Source organism: Balaenoptera borealis (genome assembly GCF_965194805.1).
Source record: "Balaenoptera borealis genome assembly, chromosome: 9".
In the NCBI taxonomy this organism is placed as follows: domain Eukaryota; kingdom Metazoa; phylum Chordata; class Mammalia; order Artiodactyla; family Balaenopteridae; genus Balaenoptera; species Balaenoptera borealis.
The window spans coordinates 119382854-119406387 of record NC_138873.1 but is presented as its reverse complement, the minus strand read 5'-3'; the positions used below and the strand labels follow the sequence as shown (position 1 = coordinate 119406387).

Sequence of the window (23534 nt, the reverse complement as noted above, 5' to 3'; positions counted from 1 at the left end):
ATAAGTATTGGCAAAGATATGGAGAAACTGGAACACTTGTACACTGCTAGTGGGAATGTAAATTGGTGCAGCTGCTTTGGAAAACTGTCAGGCAGTTCTCAAAAGGTTAAACATAGAATTACCATACAACCCAGCAATTCTACTCCTGGGTATGGTACATATACTCAAGAGAAATGAAAACATGTCCACACAAAAACTTGTACACGAATGTTCAAAGAAGCATTATTCATAATGGCCAAGAAGGGGAAACAACTCAAATGTCTATCAACTGATGTGTGGATAAATAAAAAACAATGAAATATTGTTCAAGCATAAAAAGGAATGAAGTACTGTTACATACTATGACATGGATGAACCTTGAAAACATTCTGCTAAGTGAAAGAAACCATGTATTTTATAATTCCATTTATATAAAATGTCCAGAATAGACAAGTCTTTAGGGATGGAAAGTAATGAGCTTTTGGTTAGGGTGGAAAGGGGAGTGAATTGGGGGAGAAACAGAAAGCAACTCCTAATGAGAACAGGGTTTCTTTTAACAGGGTTTCTTTTGTCATTTGGGAAATGACAAAAATGTTAAAATTAATTATAAGACCCACACACCTACGGTCAATTAATCTTCAACAAAGGAGGCAAAAATACACAATGGTGAAAAAGTCTCTTCAGCAAGTGGTGCTGGGAAAGTTGGACAGCCGCATGTAAATCAATGAAGTTAGAACACACCCTCTCAACATACACAAAAATAAATTCAAAATGGCTTAAAGACTTAAACATAAGACATGACACCATAAAACTCCTAGAAGAGATCATAGGCAAAACATTCTCTGACATAAATTGGACCAATGTTTTCTTAGGTCAGTCTCCAAGGCAGTAGAAATAAAAACAAAAATAAACAAATAGGACCTAATTAAACTTACAAGCTTTTGCAGAGCACAGAAAACCATAAAAAAACCCGAAAAGAATGGGAGAAAATATTTGCAAATGATGCGACTGACAGGGCTTAACTTCCAAAATATACAAACAGCTCATAGAACTCGACAACAAAAAAACAAACAACCCAATCAAAAAAATGGACAGAAGACCTAAATAGACATTTCTCCAAAGAAGGAATACAAATGGCCAATAGGCACATGAAAAGATGCTCAACATCACTAGTTATTAGAGAAATGTGTATCAAAATTACAGTGAGGTACCACCTCACACCGGTCAGAATGGCCATCATTAAAAACTCCACAAGTAACAAATGCTGAAGAGGATGTGGAGAAAAGGGAACTCCCCTTCACTGTTGGTAGGAATGTAAGTTGGTGCAGCCACAATGGAAAACAGTATGGAGGTTCCTCTGAAAACTAAAAACAGAATTACCATATGATCCAGCAATCACAGTCTTGGGCATGTATCCAGACAAAACTCTAATCCAAAAAGTTCGTATGTTCATAGCAGCACTATTCACAATAGCCAAGACATGGAAACAACCTAAATGTCCATCGACAGGAGGAATGGATAAAGAAGATGTGGTGTGGTGGGAAGCCTCAGCGTCCCGCTCGTTTGGAGAGAGGTACCTCTCCTCTTCCCTCTCCCTCTCCTTAAGGAGTGGAGTCAACATATCAATGGAGCAAGTCACAGTCGTCGATGCCAGCTTCTTCTTGAAATCTTCCCAGAATGGAATCCTGACAATGATACAGGACACACAATGGGTGATCCATTCATGTTGCAGCAATCTACAAACCCAGCACCAGGAATTCTGGGACCTCCGCCTCCCTCATTTCATCTTGGGGGACCAGCAGTTGGACCAAGAGGAAATCTGGGTGCTGGAAATGGAAACCTGCAAGGACCAAGACACATGCAAAAGGGCAGAGTGGAAACTAGCCGAGTTGTTCACATCATGGATTTCCAGCGAGGGAAAAACTTGAGATATCAACTATTACAGCTGGTGGAACCATTTGGAGTTACTTCAAATCATCTGATTCTAAATAAAATTAATGAGGCATTTATTGAAATGGCAACCACAGAAGATGCTCAGGCTGCAGTGGATTATTATACAACCACCAGCATTAGTATCTGGCAAGCCAGGGAGAGCTCATTTATCCCAGAAGTATGAAAGAATAAAGAAACCTGAAGGGAAGCCAGACCAGAAGTTTGATCAAAAACAAGAGCTTGGACGTGTGATACATCTCAGCAATTTACCTCATTCTGGCTATTCTGACAGTGCTGTCCTCAAGCTTGCTGAGCCTTATGGGAAAATTAAGAATTATATACTGATGAGGATGAAAAGTCAGGCCTTTATTGAGATGGAGACCAGAGAAGATGCAATGGCAATGGTTGACCACTGTTTGAAAAAGGCCCTTTGGTTTCAAGGGAGATGTGTAAAAGTTGACCTGTCTGAAAAATACAAAAAATTGGTACTCAGGATTCCCAACAGAGGCATTGACTTACTGAAAAAAGATAAGTCCCGGAAAAGATCTTACTCTCCAGATGGCAAAGAATCTCCAAGTGATAAGAAATCCAAAACTGATGGTTCCCAAAAGACTGAAAGTACAACCGAAGGTAAAGAACAAGAAGAGAAATCAGGAGAAGATGGTGAAAAAGATACAAAGGATGACCAGGCAGAACAAGAACCTAACATGCTTCTTGAACCTGAAGATGAGCTACTTGTAGATGAAGAAGAAGCAGCAGCAGCACTGCCAGAAAGTGGCAGTTCAGTGGGAGATGAGACAGATCTTGCTAATTTAGGGGATGTGGCATCTGATGGGAAAAAGGAACCTTCAGACAAAATTGTGAAAAAAGATGCAAATGCGAGTGCTTCAGCAACTGCGAAGAAAAAGCTTAAAAAGCGTCGTTTCCCAGGGAGTATGGAAGGTTTTGTCACTCTAGATGAGGTTGGTGATGAGGAAGATTCGGAGCTTCAGAAACTTCGTAAATCGGGCATGGCATTTAAATCTGGTGACAAAAATGATGATGGTCTGGTTGAAATTAAGGTGGACAAGATCGAGGAACTTGACCAAGAAAATGAAGCAGCGTTGGAAAATGGAATTAAAAATGAGGAAAATACAGAACCAGGTGCTGAATCTGCTGAGAATGCTTTTGATCCCAACAAAGATACGTGAAAACGCAGGTGGCCAAAGTGATGGAAACAAGGAGGACTATACAATCCCAGATGAGTACAGAACTGGACCATATCAGCCCAATGTTCCTGTTGGTATAGACTATGTGATACCTAGAACAGGGTTTTACTGTAAGCTGTGTTCACTCTTTTACACAAATGAAGACGTTGCAAAGAATACTCATTGCAGCAGCCTTCCTCATTATCAGAAATTAAAGAAATTTCTGAATAAATTGGCAGAAGAACGCAGGCAGAAGAAGGAAGCTTAAGATGTGCAAGAAGCTTAATGATTTCAAAGAAAATAATGGTTCTTTGTTTTTAAATGTTAACCTTTTTTAAATATAATACAGATAGAAAAAAAAAAAAAAGATGTGGTATATATACAATGGAATTCTACTCAGCCATAAAAAAGAACAAAATAATGCCATTTGCAGCAACATGGATGCAACTAGAGATTATCACACTAAGTGAAGTCAGAAAGAGAAAGACAAATACCATACAATATCACTTATATGTGGAATCTAAAAGATGACACAAATGAACCTATCTATGAAACAGAAACAGACTCACAGACATAGAGAACAGACTTGTGGTTGCCAAGGGGGAGGGGATTGGGGGAGAGTTGGAGTGGGAGGCTGGGGTTAGCAGATGTAAGCTGTTGTATATGGAATGGACAAACAACAAGGTCCTACTGTACAGCACAGAGAACTATATTCAGCAGCCTATGATAAACCATAATGGAAAAGAATATAAATAAAGAATGTATACATAGGTATAACTGAATCACTTTGCTGTACAGAAGAAATTAACACAACATTGTAAATCAACTATACTTCAATAAAAAAATTGTTTATAAGGATGGTTACACAGCTCTGTGAATGTACTGAAAACCACTAAATTATACTTTAAATAGGTGACTTGTATAGTATGTGAATTATATCTCAATAAAGGTATAGAGCTATATATATGTGTATATATGTAAGATATATATCTATATATGTAAAATATACACACATATATAGATATATGTATACATATAAAAATGGGCTTTAGGGATTTGTGCATTACCTCAAATTACATGCAAAATTTACATCTTACATTTTACTGGGGAATAGCCTACTTTTATAATATTCTCAAAAATAGTTTTTAAAGTAATCCTCAAAAAGGCTAAGAATCACTACCCTAGAGAATGTACTCTATATTAATAAAAACCTGTTTGCCTGAAAAAAGCTAAAAATCTCTTAATTTATTAAATCAAAATTTCCCTGGTTAAGGTTATGCCAAAAAGAAGCAATACGCACTTCCCAAATCTCTATCTCAACTCTTTAATCCATAAAAACAAAACCAGACAAATCCTAAATCCCATCTTTGGAGAGAATATCACCTTAAATATAGAGTCACTTGACATATGAAATTATTCACTTCACTGCACCATGTGCCAAGCAGTATGTTTGGATGCTGACTAGAGAGAATATACCTGATTTATTGATGCTTTTCCCATTGGGAGTGGTGGGAGTGGAGAATAATGTAAAGTAAATCCTTTAAGACAGTTAATCTGCTTTTCTCTTTAAAACTGTGATATTTGACCCTAGGGGCTTAATACAAAGTTTATGAGGGAAAAAACCCACTTTACAGTTATATCTTCATGGTCTGGACTCTCAAAGCAGCAAACCAAACATAAAGCAGTATTCTGAAGTACTACTCTGCGAAATCCAAGATGACTGTGAAATTTAAATAAGTGAATCAAAAATTATCTCAACTACCTTCCATTTCAAAATTGATTTTGTTTTATAGAAGAGCTGGATATGTAATTCTTCTACTAGGGTAGACGTCTTTGAGAGCAGGAACTACGTTTTATATATATTCGTATGCTGCACAGCACATAACTTACAATAGTGAAGCTCAAGCTGGATTCATACAAAGTGGTTTAAGTGTAATGGTTAAGACTGGGAATAAATTAAAAATTCTGCAAGCTGTTTTATCATTAATCTATGGTTTCTAAAAATTTTTTAAACTAGATTTAACCACAACTATAAACAAAGACACTGCAATATGTGCTTCAGATACAAAAGATTGACATACGAAAACATTTAAAGCTATAAAATTTGATAACTAATAAATACTAATACATAGTGAAATATGGAAGAAAGGTTAGAATGAACACAAACTAAAACATTTATAATTTTTCTTCTGAAAGAGAAGAAAGAACTGCAAAACCAATTAAACTTGGGGGAAAAAAATCAACTTGATTGGATTTTCTGAAGGTGTATAAAAACAGTATAAAATAACTATAAATTCTAATTGATAAACCTAAGAATGTACTAGTGGTAGACAAAGTAAAGCACATGTATAAATTTTACTGACAGGTACATTTTTTTCCTTAGCAGTATTTCCAGTATAAGAGATAACACATCTGTTTTGAAGATATACAATATTTGTGCATAGGGAAGATTAATCTGAAAATCAATTTACTAGTAATTTCTAACAATGAAAATATGAGTTATCTGTAATTGGGGTATTAATATAATTGTGAAACTAAGTTACCTCAGTTGACATATTTTCAGACATACTTTTTTTATTTGGTATATATATATTTAAAAAAAAAACCCAACCAATAATGACCAGCTAAGTTTCTGGGGTTTATAACTCTTGTACATGTTTACAGCTAAAAAAGTTGAGTCAGGTAAGAAATTTGGATTTTCTTATTTATTTAGCTAAAAAAATTCTAAATTCTTAAATATGATTAAAAAGAGTACATACAGCATGGGACACATATAATACTAGGTAGAACATCAAAAGCAAAATCTTATGAAAACAGTTGAAAACTAAGAAAGGACATTCTATAGAAGTTTCATCAGCAGTGAGCTGTAGTATTTTCTTTCGTGTGAAAAGATGGTCAGATTTCGTTATACTTCCTCAGTGATTTTAATGTAAATAAAATTACTTATTATATATCAGAAGAGAAGTCTAGGGATGATGCACCACTTTTGAATTTTCCATCCAATATATAATAAATGAAAATTCCAGTTCTCAGGGTTTTTCCTCCCATATTTTATTTTAAAGAAGCTTAGATCAGTAATTCTCTATCTATGTAAAGAACCAGTTTTCTCCACAACCCATTGCTGACTGATGCTTTTCTAAAATATAAAATCATGTATTTAATTGTTGCAGTGGCATCAAATTTCTATAAATGTTTCTAAATGATTACTTTCTTCTCTGCGCTTGTCTCATGTTTCCTTAACAAAGAATTTACAAATGGTCCACAAATCACACTTCGAACATCACTGGCTTAGATCATAATGCAAATGTAACATATTCTCCTATTGCATCGAGGAAACTTTATATGCTGCAATTTGTCCAAAAGGGTGGTGGCACATGGCAAAAAATACTCATATTCAATAACAAAACAGTATTTTGTGGAAAACCCAGCCCATGGAAAGATAGGCAATAGAAGGCAGGGCCTCCAAGCACAGGGGTTTTAAAGTCAATATAGCTGGGAATCCAGATCCTAGTTCTTACACTTTCTTCGCTGTATGAATTTGGGCAAGATGCCCCAAGCTTCCATTTCCTCATCTGTAAAAGGAGATAATATCAACCTCAGTGGTTGTCAAAATTAAAAAAAAAGAACCTATTAAAGTTATCAGAGTGCCCGGCATAGAAAATGCTCTAAAAACAAAATTATTACCAATAAAAACAAAACATAGTACTAGGAAGCAATTATGCTAATTATAAGGGTTAATAAATTATAATTAAGCATCAGCTATGGCTCTGAACTTATTGGCAGCCAAATGGGAAACTGAAGACTCTCACTAACTTATCTCCCATTGTCTCACGAATGCAAATTAAAATGTACCATTGCCAAACGTGCTTTGGTTTTTTCTTTTTTTTTTTTACTATTTTATTAAACTACACATATTTAATGCACCTGTTAGATGAGGCTTGACTAATGCATACACCCATAAAACCATCATGACACTGAAGATTCCTCACCATAGTTAAGATACAGAACATTTCCATCACTCTAAACAAGAAACCAAGAATATCCATCACCTCCATCAAATGAGTTTTTGGTCTGAAATTAAAAAAACCAATCTATTGTACCCCAATAGATACAATAACTAATATAACTAGTAAATGTGAAAATATAAAAATAAATACAAATAAAAATTCTAACTTGTTTTTTCTTAAAGTGATACAGAAAAGTCAAAATAGCATTTATAATCTTTCAGGAGCTGTTAATAAGTAGCTTTTCTGACTTGATCTACAGTCCACTTGACAATTTAGTTGCAGTTCTTTCAAACTGTTAACTCAGATAAATTGAACCCAACTTGTCATGAAACATGTTTAGTATAGTGTTTTGTCATTCAAATATAAAAATGAAACAAAATAGCTGTTTAAATAAAGTCATAAATTTCTCTAGGCAAATTATGCCCTGTGAAAATGATCAGGTAGTACAGGTTTATTTTTTCACACTTTACAGTGTAAAAAGGTAAAATTTAAGTAAGAAATAAAACATTCCAACAGAGCATCTGAATTTTTAAGAAGTTTTGTTTAAATGGTTATAAAAAACGAGCAGACTTAATTTCAGAACAACTACACAACGATGCTTTGGCTGGTTTGCTTATCACTGAGCTCTCCACGTCCCTCCCTCCTTTGCCATGAAAGGTAAGAGGAGGGCTGAAGACAGCAGGAACTACTCAGTATTAACCAATTCTAAAGATATACCTGGGGACTGTCCAAGCGTTCTACCACATCCCAAGAATGTATATGAATAAATTATTTAAAGCGTCATGCAATGCAGGGGAAAAACCCTACTTGTTGATTATGAAAGAAAAAGCACCTAAAAAATGCTATAAAAATGCTTTTTCCAAAATTTTTTGACGAAACGAAAAATTATCAACCAGTAATTGTTACCATCTAACAAAGGAATGTGGCAATTATTGACAAATCTATTTCATTTTGATCAAAAGTTCTGAATTTCAATGTTGACACTTTCACTAAATAATCTTTAGCAGATCATTTATTTAACCAATTTATGAAGCTAGTTACTCCAGAAAATTAGTAACTTCCCTGGAGGACTAACAATACAGATAGAAGAACACACCTACCAGGTATTTCACAAATAGGTTAAGATCACCCACTAGAACCCTGACGCTCTGTACTTCCACCAATCTGACCCAATCTCTAACCTTCAAATGGTATATATGCTAGGAAACTCCAAACACAGGATCAACAGATCTTCAGCTTTTCTCTGCAGGTCCTGCCACCTGCTGGTCTTAAGTATATTCTAAGGATAAGACCTTCAAAGTAGCAGAGGTAGCAGCATCTTAGCTAACCTTATATTGTGCTTAACTAAATGCCAGGCACTGTTCAAATGCTTTGCATATTTAAATTCATTTAATCCTATTCGATCTTTTGAGGTATAGGTACTTACCATTATTACTGTCAACATTAACAGATAAAGAAACTGAGGCATAGAAATATACGTGACACAGTTAAATGGCAGAGCCAGGGATTTACACTTACGCAATCTGGCTTTAGAGTTCTAACTGAACCACTGCTCTTCACTCTCATGGAGACTTTTTTCCTTCTTATACCCAATCCTACCTCAGGGCCAGGGAGTGAAGTGTCTTTCTTACTCCCTCTATAACACTTACCTGGAAATTCCAATTCTGGTTGAGCTCAGTTATGCCTAAATCCAAGCACCTGAACATCGCTAGAGAAAAATCATACAACCAGGCTGACCAACTGCCCTTTAAATTGAGAAACATAAACCTCAAACACTCAACACTGTTCTAATCCACCACGTTTCCTTTATAACCTTACCTGCCTGACACAACTATTTCATACTTTCTCTTCTCAAAGCTCTAATACCACCTTTTCTCCATCACTGCTAAAGACCAAGCTTCAAATTATGTAAGAAAACAGAAGAAAAAGGAACACTCTTACATTCCCTCCAACAAATCTACAAACCTATCTCCACCTATACCCATATTCTCCACTTTCCCTCCTGCTCTGAGGAACAAAGGACCCTCCTCCTTTTGCTGCGTTCTGGATTCCATCTCCTCCTGCCTTCTCAAGACTTTTCCCCAAGTGCTTTACTGGCTTTCTCTCCTCTCTCAGCACCAGTTTCCCCTTCTCTACAGGATCACACTACATATAAGCCCTGGAATCTCTCACGGTGAAAAACTAAAATTAACAGTCTCCCCTTCACCCCCATAGGCTCGCTGGCTACCAACCCATTTCTCTGTTCTCTATTATTACAAAACTTTTTGAAAGATTTCTCTATACTCACTACTGCACTCCCTTATCTCCTATTCACTCTTCAGCCCACTCAAAAATGCCTCACGTGGGCTTCCCTGGTGGCGCAGTGGTTAGGAATCTGCCTGCTAATGCAGGGGACAGGGGTTCAGGCCCTGGTCCGGGAGGATCCCACATGCCGCGGAGCAGCTGGGCCCGTGTGCCACAGCTGCTGAGCCTGCACTCTGGAGCCCGTGAGCCACAACTGCTGAGCCCACGTGCCACAACTGCTGAGGCCCGCGTGCCTAGAGCCCGTGCTCCGCAACGAGAGGCCACCTCAATGAGAAGCCCGCGCACCGCCATGAAGAGTGGCCCCTGCTCGCCGCAACTAGAGAGAGCCCGAGCGCAGCAACGAAGACCCAACGTAGCCAAAAATAAATAAATAAAATAAATAAATAAATAAATAAATAAAAATGCTTCATGATGCTGTCCCTCCAAGAAAACCACCCATGTAAAGGTCACCAGGAAAGTGACCAAAGGTCACTTCTCTAGCCCATCATCTTAATCAACTTCTCAGCAGCATTCAGTACTTTGTTCTTGGCTCTCAAGGTATGTTCTGACTTCTCTAACCAGTCTTTTTCAGTCTATGTTGGCTTCTTTTCTCTATTCGAATTTTATTTTATTTTATTATTTTTTAAATGCTGAAGTACTTCAAGGCTCAATCAGGAGCTCTCCTCTCTTCTCTCCCTTAAGTTATCTCCTCTAGTTCTACAGTTTCAAATAGCATTTAACTGATATAGCCTAAATATATTACCACCTCTTCTATTATTTCCTCTTCTGTTCTTCTAACTGGTTGGTGTCAACTCTAGCACGCCACTGAATCCTGCTTCTATTCTTTTTTTTTTTTTTCCTGCTTCTATTCTTGAGCGCTATCATCCACAGAGAAGCCAGAGATCTTTTAAAATCACATTATATCATTTTAAGAACATCCAAACTCAAATACAGCAACATGTTTTGCATTGCAGGGCATCTTGCATTTGCTATTTTCCACACGCGGAAATTCTTAGGTCAACTCTTTGTGAGGCAAATTCCTTCCCATCTCCAAGTAATATCAAACCCTCAGAGAAGCCTTTCTCAAGTAGCCCACGCTCGGCCCACAAGCTTAACATCTACTCTAGAATAGCACACAATTACCCTCCTAGCACTTATTACAGTCTGAAATTATCCTATTTATTTGCTTGTTTCCTATCTACCCTCCCTCACTAGAATGCAAATGTCACGAGATCAGGAGCCCTACTGGACTTGTTCATTCCTGTATCAGCGGTCCCATAAAAGTGACTAACACATAGAAGGCCCTCAAATGCTTTGAATAAATGAATTAGTCAATGTGAAACAGTTCACAAACCATTTTTCTTTGTTTCTCTGAGAAAAGCTTTGTAGAAAACAGTAGAATTAGCTGTTTTTCTAACCAGCGTAGCCAACATGCACTCCCTTCAAACAGACTATATTCATAATTGCTATTAAGTGCTTTAAAAAATTAAAAGATTCTCCTAAGAACACCTATAAAAATTGTGCTGTATCCAATTATATTTTAAATTTATATTTATAATTTACCAAATTATAAATTAGTTCAGTTTAAGCATCAGTATTAGGCATAACTTCTTAATGTGGAAGATGTCATTCTAGCCCTTGTGAAAGGAAATCTGTTAAGTATGATACGCCCAGAGGTCTAATCTTTTAAAATTAATTAGGTGACACTCTCATGTTGAAGAAAATTCTGACAAAGAGTTTTACTATATTTAGCTATATTTTCACTTTTGCTTTCAGTAAAAACTATAAAAATTAAAACCTAAGATATGAAAAATCAAGAATCCCAGCATTCCATCAGAGTGAAAAACAGCAAACTTGATTTAATTTTGCTTTTTCTTTCAATAGACATATACAAAATTATACATCTGTTAAAAATAGTCTTTGAACTCTATAAACGTGGTAACTTAAGGTTCCTTGTAGCTTTAAATTCTGTGATTTTTGTGACACATAAGCAATATGAAGAAAAGTAATTTAGAAAATAGAAAAGCGTGGGCACATATTACAACTTAAAATGATCCATTAATGGGTAGCTGGGATTCTACGGTAAGCATCAAGTAGTAAATAGCTATAATAGTGAACGCTAAACATATGCCCTTGAGTTAAAGATAACCATCCTGCCCCCAAAGCACACCAGGCAAATAAACATTGCCCATACATTATTCAAGATGATGATAATTACAGCAACTGACATAGGAATTAATTACTCCGTGGCAGGCACTACGCTAAGCTCTTGTACACGAATTATCTCATGTAATCTTCACAACAAATCCATGAGGCAGGTATGCTCATGGGTCCACGTACATATGAATGCTTTAGTGTTTGAGGTTCCACAGAGAGTAAAGGGAGGAACCTGGCAGAACTCTGGCAGGCTGACCCCTGCATCTGGTCCTTAATCACTATCTTTCTGAACTACTTTTAAATCACAGCTCTTAATTCTTCTGCCTGGCATATCCTACCTCTCCTCTCTTTTTCATTTTTCAAAAACCTGTTCAGGGCTTCCCTGGTGGCGCAGTGGTTGAGAATCCACCTGACAATGCAGGGGACACGGGTTCGAGCCCTGGTCCGGGAAGATCCCACATGCCGCGGAGCAACTGGACCCGTGAGCCACAATTACTGAGCCTGCGCGTCTGGAGCCTGTGCTCCGCAACAAGAGAGGCCACAACAGTGAGAGGCCCGCGCACCGCGATGAAGAGTGGCCCCCGCTTGCCGCAGCTGGACAAAGCCCTCGCACAGAAACGAAAACCCAACACAGCCAAAAATAAATAAATAATAATTAAAAAACAAACAAACAAACAAAAACCTGTTCAGGCTATCTAGCCTTTCTTGACTCTTTACCTCCCCAGTTTTTAGACGTTGTATTTTCTTTTCCTGTTGCACTTATTTCTTAAAAAAAACAAAACAAAACAAAAAACTGTAATAATGTAAGTACATAATATATCTCTGTTGTTTCTTCCAGACCTTGAGTTAAGCACAGGGACAAAAGCTCAACTCTGAATACCCTTACCTAGCTCATTGCTTGATATTGCAAGTGTTCAGGTTAAAGTGTAAGGCTAAATGACTATAAATTCTGATGTAAAAGGGTTTTGTTTTGGTTGTTACATGTAAAACAGTGATTCTAATTCAATAAATGACTAGAGTGGAAGAGGAACTATATATAGTATTGCTATATATAATATATATAGTATGTACAAGAACTATATATAGTATGTACAATCTACATGCCCGAGAAAACAATTCTAAACAAGTAAAAATATGCTTTCAAGTGGGATTAAATCCTAGAGAGGTGCTACAGGTTTGGGTTGTGTGTCCAAAAACAATACAGGTGTGGCTTCCCCAAATTAATGATGCCCAGGGCTGATGAATCCTGTTGGATCTAGTTTATAAATTCTATTATTAAGCACCCAAGGGATGCTTTACAAGACCCAGTAAAGACAGGTTTTATTTTATTTCTCTTTTGGGAAAGGGATATATAACTCATGAGGGCTGTTAAGTAGGAGGGGACAAAATAATAGTTCAGAAAATAAGTGTTTCAAAGAAGTTTCCCACATTTTCATGAAACCTATGGGCATCACTGATAATTCAATTATATATTCTAGTTTAGTCATATTTGTATTAAACATACCTATAGAAAGAAATGGTTGTGTTCATAATTTAAAACTGAGAATCTAAAACAACTAAATTTTGCCTTTGGGACTTATCATATGCCTTTTTAAAACATACCTTTTTAAAGTTTAGCATTTGCTAATATTAAAATCTGCTTGATTTCCCTATCGATGGGGATGGGAGGGGGGATGAAACAGAAATGTTTTAGGTGGCAAGGGTAAGTCAGCCTGAGAGTAAATATCAGAATAATACACTTAAAGAAAATCTAAATGATCCAGATTGACCATGTTCTGGTTTGTTTTCAATTAGGAAGCAAGAAAACAGTGCTTGTTTTTTTATACATAAGAACAATAATGATAAAACTGAGTAGCTAGTCAGAGTGATTAAAAAGAAAGATGTGAAACAAGATAAAGGACAAATCTAACTTTTAGCTATCCTATCAAGTACTTTTCCAAGTTTATTTTAAAAATCACTTTTCAGAAAGTATCTTTCTCAGAATAAATATGTTCATTTGTAGCTATTTTCTTCATTTAACAATGAAGAATAATGATTTTGCTTAAACTTTGAAAGAAATATTTTCTTAACTAAAATAAACTACTAGAAATAAAGTAAAAGAAGCAAAAATAATCTTTACAGTACAATTAAACCCACCATATTAAGTTAATCAATTGTTTCAAATAAAATTTCATTTTTTTTAAATTAGTACTTTAACAATAATGGTCTCAGCATTAAAAAATTAATGAACAATATACTATTAATTTTACTATTCAACTTTAAAATAGACTGGTTGCTATACAAATTACCATAAAAATACTATACTGTATATACTAAATAAATTTTTCTGTAATGTATTTAAGTTTGAGCATCTGTAAACAAATTTTATTACCTGTGAAAAAAGATATAATTTTTTTCCCAGCTGAAAAAAATCCTACACAGTAAGGTTTATTTTCCTTTGTGAATTTTATTGAAACTGCTCAAAAGTATAATCATGAGGAGTAAAACATACACACATACATGCTCATTAAGATGCAGATTCGATCAATGCCTATGCATATAAAGGATAGGATCAAAATACTACGCAAGCAGGGAGGCATCAACATTCTAGCTGAGTAATTTTACATACAGGGATTTACAAAAAAGCATTCACACTGTACACAAACCATGCCTGTGTTTGTGCACATTGGTTTGCTCAAAACTATGAAACAATGGTGCTACATAGTAAGTAGCCTTGTAAGTGTTAAAACCCTTGCTGGGTAAAGGAAAGAGACTAGAATTAATCTGAAGGACATCAGGAAACTTCACAGAGAAAAATGAGGTGCTACCTACAGCGGACCTGCCTTGCTTCTTCTACATCTCTTCCAATGTTCATTCCCTCTCACGTTTTATGGTTAAGGTAAAAATGGAACAAAAGTATTAATAACACACATATGAAAGAACAAAACCTTGCTGAGGTATTATTACTCTGCAAGAGAATTAACTCTAGATACTTTGGTAAATTCTGAAGCACCTAATAGAATCAGAACCAAAATAAGGTATTGCTTGATCTTTATTCAGAGGCCCTTTACGAAAACTAGGTACCCTCCAAAGCACTGATAAAATCATCAACTGTTATCATTACTATTAGACTCTCCTTACTTTCTGTTTCACAGTCACTCTACTCTGTTAAATTTCTTTAGGATATCACTCCAATACAAGAAACCTGTCAGGCACTGCTATTATTATTCTCTGAACGTCGTCATCTTTTTTTTTTTTTTTTACTTCACTACTGAAGTAAAACAGCACCATCATCTTCCCAATCACACAATCACACAAGCATGAGCTTTGGCTTCATTCCCTATTCTCATATTCAAATCTATCAACAAATTCAGCTTTTTTTTTTTATTTCCTTCAGCTGAAGTTGACTGTGGTAGACAGTATATTTCAGAATGGCCTTTTAACCATGGCTCCTGAATAGTTTCCACCTGGACTATTACAATAGCCATCTATCTTTCACTACCTTCAGCTTTCTAAGAGCCAATTAATTTTACACAGCAAAAAAGAGTTTGAGCATATAACTCCCTGCTGGAAGCTCAGAAAAATAAGCTCATACACCATGAAAAGCACTTCAGCCCAGTGCTTACTTAGCAGGTAGGAAGTACTCTCATCACTGCTACAGCTGTGACATTCAATCACTTAGAAAGTATATACATGCAAGCTTTTAATCATATGATTAAAGTCTTTTCATAAACTAGACCCATTCTTTCAATCTTACAATGCATATTTCTGTTCTAGCTAAGCAAAACCTAGTGACAAAGATTCTTTGCTTGACCAAACTTTGGCCAGGGTTCTGAACCTTCTCCTAGGCCCGTCTGTGCACTTTCTTATAAAATGTAGCTTTTTCAAGAACACTGCTATGTCAGTTTAACCAGAATCCTCCACCCTCAATATTTGATTTCCCTCAATATCTGATCAGGGTCCTCACCCTCCAACTACTGATCATCCTGGTCTGTCTGCAGCAAGAATCCTGTTAGGTTGGTTTTAACCAGAATCCCCTCTTACTCCTGATATTTCCTCTTAAGAGTAGTTTTCCATCCACTGACCCTCAACTACTCCTTGGCTATAAAGTCCCACATGCCCACGCTGAGAGTTGAGGCCAATCTCTCTCTTCCACTGTAAAATCCCACTGCAGTGGTCCCTACACCTATGATGATGATACTGAATAAGGCTGGCCTTACCATCTTAAGAAGTGTCACTGAATATTTTTTCTTTAACACTAGTCAACTGTTCAAAGGCTTGCTCCCTTCCACCTCAGTGCTTTTACATATGCTATTTCTTCTCTAGATAGGCCCCATACTCCTTTTCATCACCTAAAATTTTTCTATCAAACTATATTTGAAATGCTATGTCTCTGCACAATACCTTCTGATTCAACTCCTCTGACTTGGCTCATTCTTTAAACAGTACCATTTGTCAATATTTGGAAACATGGCTTACATTACAGGATAGTATTTAAAAATGCATATATGCCACATTTTGAAAAGTTTAATGTCAATTTTTCAATTGTGGTAAAAACGCATAAAATTTACCACATTGACAAGTGTTAAGTGTACAGTTCAGTGTTATCAAGTATATTCAAATTGTGCAATTAATCTCCAGAACTTTTTCATCTTGCAAAACTGAAACTCTATACCAACTAAACAACAACTCCTTTTCTCTCAAAGATCATATATACACCACGGTTTATTTCAGAGCTTTCTATTCTATTCTGTCTTTATGCCAGTACCACACTGTTTTGATTACTACAGCTTTGTAATATGTTATAAAGTCTTTTTAAAAAACTCCTTCTGCCTGAAACACTGAATCACAACTTAACCTGGCTAGTACCTATTCATCCTTCAGGCCTCAGATTTTACCCTCTTTGGGAAGTCTTCCCTGACCATTACATCTCCCCAACATTCACATACATACATCTTTCCTGTGGACTCCAACTATACACTGTACATCCCCTATCATAGAACTTACTTTGCTTCACTGTAATCGAACTGTGACTCCCAGGGGTGTTAATCCCTGTGACACATTTTAGCTTTCACATCCCCAGCTCCTAGCAGTGCTTGACCTACAGTAAAAAGCCAATAAATATTAAAAACTGAATGACAATAGAATATACTCCAGTGGTAAAAAAAATAAAGTCTAATTGATTTAGAAAATGTTCCTAAGACATATGAAGTAAAAAATCAAGGTGCAGAATAGTGTTTACAGAATGCTACCGTTAATATAAAAAGGGGGGAATATATATTCATATAATCTGCATACATATGATATAGCTCTGAAAGAATACACAAGACAATAGTAAAGCTGATTACTTCCTGGAGGCCAGGTGGGAACTTGGGTGGATGGGGGCCAGGGAGATGGAGCCTTTTCACTGCATACTTTTTTAATACTTTTAAAATCACATGATTTATTCCCTCTTTATGGTATTAAATAAGTTTAATTTTTTAAAGGTATATGAATGAATAGTAACCTTAAAGAAAATCAAATAGCAGCTGTGTAGTATGTGGCATTTTTTCCCCCTCCCTCGTCTCATAAGAAGTAAGAAAATCAAAAGGAATAAAACCTGTATCTTCAGTGTTATGTCTGAACCCAGTCATCTCATCATTCCCAAAGAACCACGGAGACTAAGAATTTTGTTGATAAAGTACTTGCTTTGTTTAGTAATCTTCAAGTGGCATGGTAAGTTAATCTTTGAATATCCTTTCTAAAAGCATGAGCTGTATATAAACTGCATTTTGAGTAAATATGTACTGCTTATTACTTAATGACATGTTCACATACTAGCTTTACAAGATGTGGTAGCTAGCTTCCAAGATGGCCCCCGATGATCCTCAAGCTCTTGTGTAGTCTCCTCCCGAAATTACTGCTGGCCTATCTGAACAATAAATAGAATACTGCAGAAGTGAAAACCAGGCCATAAAAGACATTGTGGTTTCCACCCTGATGTCTCTTGGATCTCTTATTCTGGGGCAAGCTAGCCTTTAGGCCAAAAGGACATTCAAGCAGCCCTGTGGGGAGGCCCCTGTGGGGAGGCCCCTGTGGGAGGAACTGAGGCCTCCCTTCAACAAGCAGAAAGAACTTCCCAATAGGTGAGTGAGCCACTTTGGAAGGGGGTTCTCCAATCCCAATTAAACCTTTAGATGACTGCAACCTCACAAAACCTCAAGCCAGAACCTCAGAGACAAGCAGCTCCCCAATCCCTCCTGAGATTTATATTGTTGTTTCAAGTCACTACATTTTGAGATAATGTTACGTAGCAAAAGAAAACTAAAAAGTTTATTCTCAAATAATATATTCCTTTTTAAACCACACCTCTATTATAACTTAAAAGCCATAACTTAAAAAGTAGTTAACAGATCACATAAAATTGGCAGCTTCAAATTATAGAATCAGGTAGGCTTGGAGCAAAGAGTTTTGAAGACAGCCTTCCAATAAAATGCCAGTTGCCATTAAAAAAAAGATAAGTAATTCTGCTGGAACCCCACATTCAGGCTCAAGGGTGAAATCCTGATTAACTGGTGTAACACCTATGAAACTGGTGGTATACAGTATGGAAGTCATTTAAATATTTATTCTTCTTCCAAAATGACAGACATTAACTTCAAAGCAAGTACCATATTTTCTTTTTTTTCCTCAGGAGAAAAACCTCTGTCAAGGAAACTTTAAAATTGTTTAACATCAACATTGTTAATGTTGTTAAATTGATCATACTACCCAAGGCAGTGCACAGATTCAATGCAATCCCTATCAAAATACCAATGGCATTTTTTTACAGAACTAGGACAATTTTAAAATTTTTATGGAAACACAAAAGACCCCAAATAGCCAAAACAACTTGAGAAAGAAAAACGGTGCTGGAGGAATCAGACTCCCTGACTTCAGACTATACTACAAAGCTACAGTCATCAAAACAGTATGTTATGGTAGAAAAACAGACAAATAGATCAATGGAACAGAATAGAGAGCCCAGAAATAAACCCACGCACCTATGGTCAGTTAACTGATGACAAAGGAGGCAAGAATGTACAATGGAGAAAAGATGGTCTCTTCAATAAGTGGTGCTGGGAAAACTGGACCGCTACATGTAAAAGAATGAAATTAGAACATTCTCTAACACCATATACAAAATAAACTCAAAGTGGATTAAAGACCTAAATGTAAGGCCAGACACTATAAAACTCCTAGAGGAAAACATAGGCAGAACACTCTTCGACAGAAATCATACCAATATTTTTTTTGGATCTGTCTCTAAAGCAAAGGAAATAAAAGCAAAAATAAACAAATGGGACCTAATCAAACTTAAAAGCTTTTGCACAGCAAAGGAAACCATCCACAAAACAAAAAGACAATCTACTGAATGGGAGAAAATATTTGCTAATAATATGACTGATAAGAGGTTAATATCCAACGTATATAAACAGCTCATACAACTCAACATCAAAAAAAACAACAACCTGATTTAAAAATGGGCAGAAGAACTAAATACACATTTTCCCAAAGAGGAAATGTAGATGGCCAACAGGAACATGAAAAGATGCTCACCACTGCTAATCATCAGGGAAATGCAAATCAAAACCACAACGAGATATCACCTCACACCTGTCAGAACAGCTATCATCAAAAAGAACACAAATAGGGGCTTCCCTGGTGGCGCAGTGGTTGAGAATCTGCCTGCCAATGCAGGGGACACGGGTTCGAGCCCTGGTCCGGGAAGATCCCACGTGCCGCGGAGCAACTAAGCCCATGCGCCACAACTACTGAGCCTGCACTCTAGAGCCCACGAGCCACAGCTACTGAAGCCCACGTGCCTAGAGCCCGTGCTCCGCAACAAGAGAAGCTACTGCAGTGAGAAGCCCGCGTACCGCAACGAAGAGTAGCCCACACTCGCCGAAAACAGAGAAAGCCCACATGCAGCAACGAAGACCCAACGCAGTCAAAAAAAAAAAAAAGAACACAAATAACAAATATTGGTGAGGATGTGGAGAAAAGAGAACCCTTTTACACTGTTGGTGGGAGCGTAAATCGGTGCAGCCACTATGGAAAACAGTATGGAGATTTCTCAAAAAACTAAAAACAGAACTACCATATGATCCAGCAATTCCACTCCTGGGTATATATCTGAGGAAAAACCCCACTAACTGGAAAAGATACATGTACCCCAATGTTCAGAACAGCATTATTTACAATTGCCAAGATATGAAAGCAACCTAAGTGTTCATCAACAGATGAATGGTTAAAGAAGATGTGGTACATGTATGGAACACAATGGAATACTACTCAGCCATAAAAAGAGAATGAAATTTTGCAATTTGCAGCAACATCGATGGACTTGGAGGGCATTATGCTAAGTGAAATAAGTCAGAGAAAGACAAATACTGTATGATATCACTTATATGTGGAATCTAAAAAGTACAACAAACTAGTGAATATGACAAAAAAGAAGCAGACTCACAGATATAGAGAACAAACTAGAGGTTACCAGTGGGGACAGGGAAGGGGGAGGGACAACAGGGGTAGGGGATTAAGAGGTACAAACTATTATGTATGGAATAATATACAAGGATATATTGTACAACACGGGGACTACAGCCAATATTTTATAATGACTATAAATGGAGTATAACTTAAAACTGTGAATCACTATATTGTACACCTGTAACTTATATAATATTGTACATCAATATTCAATAAAAACATAATTAGAAATGCAAAAAAAAATTGAGAAACACTGTAAGACATGTATGTGTGTATGAGAAGCCACTGTGCCAAGTGATGACTCTTCATCATGTTGAAGATAAGCAAAAAGTATAACTACAGAATGGGATGGCATTTGTGGTATATAATATAAAAAATTCCAGCTATCTGGAAAATTTGATTGATCACAATAACGCATATACTAAGGGCTTCGGGTGGCTGATACTTTACTGTATTTTTTCATAAAATAACAGCACAAGCAAAAGCAACTGGAAATGTAGGGCTATTTATATGTATAATGCAAAGGACTAAGCCTGCTATGCTTTTATAGTTTTTCGGATTCCAGTCTGCTGTCACTTTTAAATGATAAGAGTTTATTTGCACTGCTTCTGTAATGCTGCTTTATTTTACAGTACAGACACAGGAAAGAAACTACTTGCTTGGGTGAAGGTTTTTTTATGAAATAAAAACTATTCATCCAAAGGGCTCTTGTCTTATTTCCAAATTGAGGTTGCATTCCAGAACTTTAGATTACCTAGTATTACCACTCAGGTAAAGTAGTTTTTGGAAAACAGTAGCACCAAACTAAATGGTCTATTTACGTAAACTCTTTGTTCATAAACACGAAACAATGGCAATTTAAAAATTAAGTGCATAATATAGATATACACCGGTAAATAACGTCAGCAAGTTGAGATACAAAGTATATTTTATAGAACAAGAGTAGGGAATTTATTTTCTTTCCTGTTCATATAAAACTCCATTAAGAGAGGAGAATTTTTCATTACCTCAGAAGAAAAAAGGCTGGAAATGTCTTCTGCAAGATGGAAATAAAAATATACAGCTCAAACTTGAGAATTGATGAGAGGAAGAAGTAGAGGAGATTATCAGACTCTTTTATAATGACTATAGGAGCTTTGCCATCTACTCTTATAGGAGCTTTGCCAGATAAACATATTATTAACATTTCATCACTCCTGAATCAACAGTCATCACTTTGTCATATAAAAGCCTTTAACTGGTTTTAAATTTAGATTTATTTCTCTACAGTCAACGGTTTATCTTAAAGCTAATGTACTATAATAACAAAAAGGTGTTTTATTGGTAAAAGTAACATTACTATTATTAAAAACATTTCTGAAGAAAACAGACATTTACCGATTCAATAATGATCCTATTTAACTTCAAAAATGCAATACAAAGATGAAACTCAGTACACCTTTTAATTTGCAATTGAGGCTTTATTTCCCAGTTCTTTCACAGATAAAATTCTAAGGAATTCTCAGGCCCTGATTAAGCCAGTATCTCCCAAATTTTGACCACCAATCAGATGGGAGAAGATTTTATGCGGCCCAAGGACAGGGCTAAGTGACACTGAATCAAGCAAGGAAGTTCTTCTCCCTTCATTCTCTTTCAATTCCTCTGACTACATCAGGAAATCTCAGATACCTGCTTTTTATTTATGGTGGTTACTTCAAGTTTCCTTTAAAATTATGTTAATAATTATACTGATAAATATGAAGAAAGTAAGTATACAGGAAGTATGCAGATATGGCCAAAATTCTGAAGATGATATAAGAATGACTTAGTCAAGTTTGAGAAATACTATACTTTCCATTTGGTCAACAAATATAACTGCCTACTATGAGCATGCCGTTGGTTTTGCCATCATGAAGGACAGAAAAAATGTTCAAAGAAATGTAAACAGGAAAGTCAGAAAAGAAGGTAATTACTTCAAAATGAGGTAATTAAAGGATACACAGACAAGGTGGCATTCAAGCTAGAACTTAACAGGTATGATTTAGACATGCAGAGACAGGGAGAACATTCAAAGAGAACAAAAGCATAACAATACAGGCCTGAGTGGTGTATGACATGTGCTAAATCTTGATTGTGGTGGTGGTTACATGGGTGTGTATATAATGTACACACAAAACGAGTGCACATTATTACATGTAAATTTTTCCTTGATAAGGGTGATACCATATCTTTGACCTATGCAAAGAAAATCATTGAGGTTTCAGGCTTGGAGAGTTTGGGAAGGGGAGGTAAACACAATAAGGAGAAGGGAAATCCCAATTCAGACAAGGGGATCAAAAGTACTTATTTTCATATAATAAATTCTCAACAAAAGCTGTTAGCTATTACACAAAAATAGCAGCTCCATACTTCTACTTAATAGTTTCATTTCAGGGACAGAACTTACCTGAATTAAGGCTTACCTATTATAATTAAATGTACTGTTCCCCACCCCCTCAAACAAAGGAGCACATTAACAGTACTCACCCCTAACAAAGTAACAAAGAATAGACAGAAGTAGCCACACAGGTTGTGTGCTACTGACACCTGACGGAATTTAGCAAGATGATTTGAGATTGTATTCAACACAGACCTTGTTTGTAAGCAATTTAGAAATAAGTGCCTTAGTATTTACATTTTAACCTTTAACTCTTTTCAACGATCTAAGCTCTTAAAATTGTTTAGTTATTAAGTACATTTCAAGTGGCTTTTATCACATTTCATAGGTTAAGAATTCATGACCAGAAAGTGGAATCAGTGTAAAAAAACAATGCCATTATCAACAAGTCTTTACTTTTGGAACTTTATAATGCCATTCTTAATAAAATCAATAACTTGACCATAAAATCAAATTCCAAACTGGAATTAATTACAGTTATAGAAAAGCATCAAGAGACCAGAAAAAGACGATACTCTTCCACCATAAATTAAAGCATTAAGGTTCACAGAAACCTATGTGAATCCTCAATATCCTACTAAGGCAAATAGAAGCTTTTTTGGTTTCATGCTCCACCAAGCTTAAGCTGAACACCATAGAAGCACATCATGTAGGGAATTTTAGAGCTGAAAGGGGACTCAGCTCAACGACAGTAATTTTCATATTGGTATTCTATGTAATTATACTCTAGGAGACGTTAACAGGTTGGCCATGAGAAAATGTGCTCTCTGGCCAGGTAAGTTTAGGAAATGTTTGGATAACCTTCCCTGGGAAGCTTACACCCTGGAGGTGTACGTGCGTATTAGTAGAGTAGTAAAGGTTTTGAGAAGTCTTGCGGTTAAAAGTAAATCAGAAGTTAAGCCTGATGTAAACCAATGTGCTCCCAAATTATTTGCCATGGAACACTGTTTTGGGGCAGTAAGAGTATTAATGGATTGAGAACAGTGTTCAGGGGAAACAGTTTGGAAAAATGTGAACCTATGAAATTCCCTTAAACAGATGACAAATCTGAGGCCTAGAGAGATCACACCTGGTCATCAGGAG

General features: G+C 36.3%; 2 protein-coding genes across 14 annotated transcripts in view; one reads left to right on the top strand and one right to left on the bottom strand.

Annotated features, from left to right (window-relative positions):
• Window positions 1-23534, bottom strand: part of DOP1A (DOP1 leucine zipper like protein A) — a 114171-nt gene that overhangs the window by 86637 nt on the left and 4000 nt on the right. The gene's annotated exons all lie outside the window — the stretch shown is intronic.
• On the top strand, window positions 1532-3477 carry LOC309635071 (matrin-3-like). The gene is given in 4 exon segments (XM_082405867.1): window positions 1532-2040; window positions 2042-2873; window positions 2973-3097; window positions 3099-3477. Coding segments are annotated over 4 exon segments (1578 nt in total). The 5' UTR covers window positions 1532-1687; the 3' UTR covers window positions 3367-3477.